Genomic DNA, 8,462 nt, shown 5'->3' with positions numbered 1-8,462 from the left:
TGTTTAGTTTTAGTTTGAGTTAATTTAACTCAATAAGAGTTAATATCTTAACTAAAGTAGGGCAACTTTGTAATTAAATATTTTTATAAGAGGGAGAAATATATAATTTTTTTAAAATTTAAAAGGTAAAGTTATATTTCTTATCATTGTTCAGAAGCTCAATGCCCCTTTGCCCCATTCCTCTATGAAATTGAAAGAAAAAATAACTCAACCTGTACCCACCCATTGACCCAGCCCCGTTGCCCGCAGCCCGCAACCAGCAGCCACGCCAACCACTGCAGCTACCTCAACCCCGCAACTCCGTCGCATGTACAGGCATCACGTGTGGAAGGTCAGCACCGTCGCAGGAGCTTGAAGTCATCTCCTCTATTCGAGAGTGCTCTCTCTGTGTTCACTGTGCCTTCGTCACCGTCACTGTAGCCGTCACTGTCAAGAACTTCTTCGTGCTTCCCTTGCCGCCTGACATCTATGTTCATTCTGTCTTCATCCGTTAGCTGGAACCTTCCCTCGCCGCTGACATCTCTGTTCGCTCCGTTCGTGCTTCAGGTAGGTCTTCTCCTTTTCTCCATTTTGTAGTATTCATTTATTTGTGTATTCTAGCCTGAGTTTTGCGCTGTTCATTCTTGTGATTCTAATTCTGAAATTTCTAAGTTGTTCATGATTTTTAGTTCTGAATATCTTATCTTCTATGACTGAGAAATAGGAATCATTTATTTTGGTTAATTAATTTTGTTCATGATTTTTTTAGCTGAAATTTGAATTTTGTTTGCTGTGACTTGGAATCATTTTGTAGTATTTAGGGTTTAGGGTTTAGGGTTTAGGGTTTAGGGTTTAGGAAAACAATGAGTTAATTGCTGAGTAGCTGAGTTTGCCTGATATCCCTTAATTTTGTTCTTAACTGAGTTAATTGGGATTGAAGTAGGTAATTGGAATAAAAGTAGATTTAATTTTGATCAGAAACACCTTGGATGTTGTTGTGTTATTTTTCCAAACCTTTCATCTTGTTATAGTTGCTGATGTTGTGTTGTTGTTGGTATTTTGTTTTGTTTGTTTAATTTATCTTCTTACAATTAATTAGTGATTGAAAGAGTAAGCATGGTATGCCAAATATTTAAAGATGATTATATGGGATTATGGAGAGCATTTGTCAGGGAGTGGCTGAATAGAAAAAAGAAAAGTAGGTAAGCAACGATTGCTTTGTTGAATTGGGACCCTGCCCAAGTAGATAGAATTTGACTTCGAAATAGTGAAATTAATATAATCCACTTATAGTAATTATATCCCAAGAACTTGGGATGATCCCCTCTGTTTGCTTGTGTTCTTCTGCTACTTGAGGATATAGCCATTTTTTGCATTTGTTTTTGGTTAATTAATTCAAAATAGCAAACATAACCCTTCAGAGAAATTGTCACTGGAGTTAATGTTGCATTCAGTCCTGCTGCATTCTGGCCTTCTTGAAAGAGATAACCTCCATGTTTAATTTTCTGAACAATTATAGGCTTCTATCTTTCCCTCATTTTTTATTCATTGTATGTTTGATTGTAGCCTCTGCTTCTCAAATGTCAATTCCTATTGTTTATTTAGTATTCTTTTTTTATTTATATTGTCAAAATCTTGGGTTCTGCTGATTCTATTTTGAACTAAGATCCACAGGCATTAGTATATTGAATTCGATTTTATTGCCTAATACTGGAAGTTAGGGAAAAATATGTTTTTAAATGTTAAGTTTATTATTAAAACCTCCCTTTTACATTAGTCACAAAAAAACCTCCCTTTTCATTATTGAAAGTTTTAATTGCTTTGATCCTTTCTTGTTGTTATAGTTATCTTTTTTTGGGTGACTTTACTGACTTGATTTTATAATTTTGCTCTTTCCGTTTACCCTGGAGGTTTCAGCATCATCCTTAGAGAAAATACTAACACATACTCCTAAATACACAGTTATATACCCTTTTTTTTCTTTTATGTAGTATGGCACAAAAAGGAGGACAATTTATTGCATTACTTCACAACCTATGTAATGTAAATTAACCTTTTAATAGGATTAATTTTAGAAAGAACATGCCAACTATTTTATGGCTTTTTTAGAGTTATATCTTCTACTAGTTAGGCCCTCATGCTTTTTTGTATAGTTGGAGAAGGAATGGAATTATAGGCACTTGTTCTATGTCAAGATCAATAAGCTAATTAATCAAAGTCTTATCATATATTACCTTTTATTATGTTTATAGTTATATCATTGTTTGATGTGCACTTAGTTTATTAGCACGCACCAAGTGCAATTGTGCATTCTCGAAGTTATTACTATATTTGGTTTGAAAAATTTGAAATAATATACACCAAGGGTAAGTTCTTTTAACATATGCGTGCATAACCTGAAGTTAATTCTTTTTTATTCTGGTACTAGTTATTGATGGCTCTTTTACAACTAAGATTCTTAGAACTAAATTGACTACTTTATTGTTCATGTCTATGTATTTGCATAATCTACTTTAACAAACTTGATGGATACTACTTAGCAATTGGAGAAAAACAACAATCTGAAAATATGTTGCAAGTAGAAGCATGTTCCAAGTAAGAATAAGAATGTCTGTTTAGGTCTTTAAGATACAAAGAAGCTAGTCAACCAAATGGGAAACATAAAAGTAAATACAATTCGATGGATTGTATTAAAATCTTTTAGTTCTTTAATAATAATCTTAGTTCTACCTTCAATATATTTGGCATGCTTTGGGTCTTTTAGGGTTAAATTCCTGCTTACACTGCCTGTATTTTGTTTCCTAATTTTATATTTTTGTGAATAAAACAATGAACACCATATTTTTTTAATCATTAAATCTTAAAAAAAGGAAAGAGAAGGAAAAAAAAAAACAACCAAAACATAAATTAAAAATATAAGAATTTCAAAACAAAACAGGACCTTATTTATCTTACCAATTAGATACTTGCTTTGTGTCTTCATTTCCTCTTATACAAGTATAGACACCTTTAAAACATGATGTAAATTGATGGATTAATTTCTCTACACTTATGGGAATCATTATATAATTTTATTAGTATTTTAAATTCAAAGGAAAGGATATAATCACGTAGATAAGTGAAGGTGTGACTTGTTTACTCAAATTATTACTCTAATATGATGCAGAGATGGGTAAGATTGAAAAAAAACTTGCATGGATGTGGATTATGCAGTTTATTTGCATATGGCTATGTATACTAAAAGTATAAATATGTAATGATTTTGTTTAATAAAACTCCATTATGTATATATGTATAAATGATTTGGATCTGGATATGGACGAGCCTAATTAAAAATACGAGATTATAAAAATGTGTTATGTATGTTATTTAGAGGCACAGAGACTCAACCCCAAAAGTGACCCTTTTTCTTTTTGAATGAAAATTTAAATTTTCATTTAGAAAAAATTAGTGAGACTTTTCCACAAAATAGGTAATATTCAAGATGATATTTCTTTATTTATCATGCTAGATCAGTTTATGTTTAATTTGTTTATAACTGCTAGTAGTTTTTGGTTCCCTGTCTCTGTTCATTTAGTTTTTTATCATTGATCATTTGAGTAGTCAAAGTGGATTTGCTTTTCTCTTTATACCAGATTTACAATTTATTTTTTTCTTGTTTTTAATGGTTTTTATTGTATTAATAAGCTACTAGACCAACTTGATTAAATTTGGTTACTAAAAATAACAAATATTTTTTGCCACAAGGATTTTTCTCTATTTTGTCAATTCATATATTATTTATATCAGATGATATTATGTCTCTTGTATGGAAAAATATATAGCTTGTCCTTCAAAATCGATAACTCTGGAAAACTTTGCTTTATAAGACTAATGACTAAGCTCATTAGTTATGAAAATTTGCTTATCTATTTAGCGAGGATCTCAACAAATACAGGACTTGAATTGGTAGTTTCAATGTTTCGCCTTGAAGAAAGCTATTGAAATTTTCTACTTTAGGATGAATTTAAATCTTAACAAAGTGGAGGGTGCATTCAGTTATGAATTGAAGGTATATGATTGTGTAGGTAGAATGGTAGATTGTCCAATGTCATTATAAATCCAATTTTAATGTGCAACAGTAGAGAATTGGGGTGGATGTCTAGATCCTTTCCTCCATTCAAAAGTTTCATTAAATTTGGGTCTTGCCATCTTTATACACTCTAACAGAACTTTTGAAAAATAAAAGTAATGGTGGCATTTTGTCCTTATTGAATATAAGTTGGTTTGGTAAATGAGAAAGTGATTTCTACCAGATTGAAAAAATCATACCGCCCATTTATTTTTATTTTATCCTTATTGGTTATTTACATTTATATATTTTTCTTCTTATGTGGTAATTTATCACTATATCTCAATTTAACCATGATAGGCATATACTAAAATAAGCCACTAATATAAAATGCACATTAAAATAATTATTACTTCTGCAATTAGGTTTTTGTTATATCTTTTTCTTTGCTTTATGCCTTTTTAATTTTTTTCTGAACTGAGTTAATTGGAATTGAAATAGGTAATTAGAACAAGAGTAGCTTTAATTTTGATCATAAACACCTTGGATGTTGTTGTCGTATTTTTTTGAACCTTTCATCTTGTTATAGTTGCTGATGTTGTGTTATTGTTGGTGTTGTGTTTTGTTTTTTTAATTTATCTTCTTGCAATATCCCTGTTGGCTGGTATTCTTCTATTACACGCAATGTCCCTTTCACTTTCACTTTCATATGGAAGAGGATGCTTTCTGCTTTAAATTTGGTGTATAAACTCCTAAAAGTATTTACGTAGTCTGAATTATTTTTATTTTATTTAATTGTGCTGCTTACTTTCTAAACTAATTTTCAATTTGCTCGTTTCTTTCGAAAGAAGTGAAATAGAAGTCATGAAGTAGAGAAGGCCTTAACAAATTGTATGATATTAATTATGTATATCTATTGAATGATTATGAAGCAAATAAAAATAGGTAGTAGCCAGCCAGAAATAAAAAGAAGCTGAATGCTTTTTCTTGTGCATGCCCTCATGATTCCTACCACATGTTTTCATTGTTACATACATTTCCTTCATTTTATCTTTAGTGAGAATGTCATTTCTACTTTGTACAGACCATGACAAATGAAATTCTAAAGTGATGAAATCATTGATGCTCATTTTAAAAAAATTAATCTAAATATATGTTGTTCTGCTTAGGTCTTTAAGATACAAAAAAGCTAGTCAACCAAATGGGGGACATAAAAGTAAATACAATTGGATGGATTGTATTAAAATCTTTTAGTTCTTTCAAGGTGTTGCTGTATTTTATGTGAATTAGTGGTAATTTTTCTAGTCTACATATCTGTGAAATGTTAATTGTGTGGTGATGTGTTTGTTTTTTTTATAAATTCTAGGTGTATGTTGATTTTTGGGAGATGGAGCCATCGGATAGCAATTTTTTTGGAACAGACTCCGATGAGGAGTTTCCAAGAGGAGACGATCTAGATTTTTTAGACGACGATTCGGAGGCTGATGAAGATAGACCTCAAGATAAAAGAATAGCAGAGCTATCATGAGAAGATATCATGCAACTTAAGTTTACAGATGAGGAAGCTGTTTATCGATTCTACAAGACTTATGTAATGATGCACGGTTTTACTGTGAGGTTGGTTGAACTCAGACGCGATAGCGATGGTTGCGTAATTATGCGCCAAATTGTTTGCAATCGGGCAGGCTCAAGAAAGGAAGAGGTTGAAAAGGATGAAAGAATTAGGGACCACTGACCTAACTCGAAGTTGTTGCCAGGTGAGAATTCGTGCAAGACTAGATAGAAAAATTCATAAATGGAAGGTTGTTTCGTTCTACGAAGAGCACTCTCATGGATTAGTTGATCCACTCGACGTTAGCATGATGCCTAAGTATCGCACATTTAGTGTCTCGGATAAAGTTTAGGTGAAGAATTTGCACGACATAGGCATCAGGATCTGTCACATCTTGGGATACTTGGCTGCTTAAAAAGGTGGACATGCAAACTTGTCATTCAACCAAAAAGATATGTACAACCTCATTACTCAACATAGGAAGGAAAAGGTGAAGGGTGGTGATGCAAATGCTGCAATAAGCTACCTGAGAGGTAAAGCTGGGAATGATTCTTATTTCTTTGGCAAGTAAACATTAAGTAATGAGAATCGATTGGAAAATTTGTTTTGGGTTGATGGGACTAGCCGTATTGATTATGAGTGCTTTGGGGATGTCTTGACATTTGATTCGACTTACAATAGGAACATATACAATAAACCACTTGTGATATTTTCTGGTAGCAATCATCATGGGCAGACCGTCATATTTGGATGTGGTCTTCTTGTTAATGAGGATATTGGTTCATACAAGTGGCTCATGGAAACTTTTTTGGAAGCAATGGGGAATAAACACCCTATGGTAGTTGTCACCGACAGAGATCTTTAAATGAGAGAAGCCATTAAACAGGTCTTTCCTTATGCAACACATCAACTATGTGCATGGCACTTACATAGGAATGCATGCGAGAAGGTTAAGAATAGTAGATTTTTAAATGACTTCAAGAAATTGATTTATGCTAATGTGAGTGTTGAAGAGTTTCAGGTCATGTGGGGAGACATGGTGGCGAGGTATAACTTATCAAGCAACTCTTGGGTCGACCAAACCTATGAGTTGAGGAATTTATGGGCTCTTGCATATTTGAGGGACCAATTTTTTGGGCAAATTAGGACAACATCCCAGTGTGAAGGGATTAAATCTCTGATAAAAGCATATGTAAGAAAGAAAGATACCCTTCTTGAATTCATCAATAACATAGAGACCTTTGTTAGCCATTACAGGAACAATGAAAGAGTTGCAGAGTTCAATAGTAAATATACCGATCCAGTTCTTGTGACTTCTTCGCCGACACTTGAAGATTTTGCTGCAAAGACTTTCACTCATAACATGTTCCAGGAGGTCAGGAAGGAAATTGAGGGTGCTTGTGCTATGAATACAGAGTTGGTAATTCAGGATGGTGGAAAACTATACTTCAAGTGTAACAGTTTTGGAGTGCCAGAGATTGATCATGTGGTTGAGTTTGACAGAGTTGGGGGGATGCTTTGTGAGTGTCTGTGGTTCGAAAATAGAGGGATTCCATGCATGCACATATTTGCATGCCTAAAGCACCAACACGTTGAAGTTATTCCAGAATGCTTAGTGTGCAAGCGTTGGACGAAGAATGCCAAGAGCGATTTTATGAAGTCAAGCGTCGATGATCCAAGTGATTTTGATAAGGTACTAAAGTGTCGTTTGGGTGTGTTGGGTGCTGAGTGTTCTAGGTTGATGGATGTTTCATGTAAGAACTCAAGTGATTTTGTCAAAGCAATGAATGATGTTGTCAACACAATTACAAAACTCCAAAAGCGAGGTGAAAATCCACACAACGATAATTTAGACAATGACTACATTGTTGACCCATTGGTGGTGAAGAGTAAGGGAACTCCCAAGAAAAACTCAAAATTTAATCAACGTAGAAGGTGTTCAAACTGCGGTGTGATAGGGCACTACAACAAAAGTTGTCCTAATGTTCCTGGTAGAATCCCAAAGGAGCCGGTAGACGATGATACAGAAAAGAATATCAGCAGCCATCTTGACATCCTCACTAAGGTATCTCATACTATAACTATGTTTAGAATGTCGTTGTATGGTGATTCGGCATATTGTGTTTTGGATTTACAAACTATGTTATTTTTATGCTTTTGTAACGGAAGATGACGTTTGGTTTTTTATCAGCGCAAAAGACATGACAGTATGAAAAATCAGCAGAAGATGGAAAAAGATAGGAACATTGGTGGTGGAACAACACCAACCTCATAAGCTAAATCGGCTTTTACTGATCAAGTGAAAACATCAAGTCCTGGTCCCGATATCCTGATTTGTGCATCTACAAGTAATGAAGAGTTCGGGATGAGTTCCAGAACAACTGAGTCTCCTGTTGTGGCCCCTGAAATTGGAATGGCAGATTGAAGATGATTCAGATTTTCAGATGATTGGTAATTTTGTACCATTTACTAATTACCTTTGTTTTGTATAGTTTGCATTCACTGATTGATTTGACATTTATTGAACTAGGAAGATTATGTCATTTTACTCATTTACTATTAAATTTTTGAAATTTTTTTTCTTTTTATGTTATCACCTTTTTCGTTTACTAAAATAGGACAACATAAGACATAGAATAAAAATATGATGTTTAGAATGTTACTGGAAAAATTATCTCGTATACTACAAAAAAAATAGAGTTTAGCCACCAAATTTTAACTACAAACGCTAAATCGTGTCTTCTATTTATCACCAAATTGGCTCACATTGACGTGCCATAACCAACCTGTCTTTAATAGATTTATTAAGCTACAATTGTATTTCTTAAAAATATTCTAACATTAACACAAATTTTTAAAATTAAATCTAAAAATATAAAA

General features: G+C 33.2%; 1 protein-coding gene across 1 annotated transcript; it reads left to right on the top strand.

Moving 5' to 3' along the window:
• Window positions 1-6,447: 6,447 nt before the first annotated feature.
• Window positions 6,448-7,857, top strand: LOC107607487 (protein FAR1-RELATED SEQUENCE 5-like). Its single transcript, XM_016309436.1, has 2 exons — window positions 6,448-7,647; window positions 7,774-7,857. Exons 1-2 carry the CDS (start codon window positions 6,448-6,450, stop codon window positions 7,855-7,857), a joined length of 1,284 nt encoding a protein of 427 aa, XP_016164922.1.
• The last annotated feature ends 605 nt before the right edge of the window (window positions 7,858-8,462 follow it).

Source organism: Arachis ipaensis, chromosome B7 (assembly GCF_059453495.1).
Source record: "Arachis ipaensis isolate K30076 ecotype BB chromosome B7, ASM5945349v1, whole genome shotgun sequence".
Lineage (NCBI taxonomy): Eukaryota > Viridiplantae > Streptophyta > Magnoliopsida > Fabales > Fabaceae > Arachis > Arachis ipaensis.
This window is presented reverse-complemented; position numbering and strand designations above follow the sequence as displayed.

Excerpts from the sequence above, each read along its gene's own strand:
- LOC107607487 (XM_016309436.1), top strand. The coding sequence starts at position 6,448 with ATGAGAGAAGCCATTAAACAGGTCTTTCCTTATGCAACACATCAACTA. Across the intron at positions 7,648-7,773 it reads ATCTTGACATCCTCACTAAG|CGCAAAAGACATGACAGTAT; the intron begins GTATCTCATACT and ends GTTTTTTATCAG.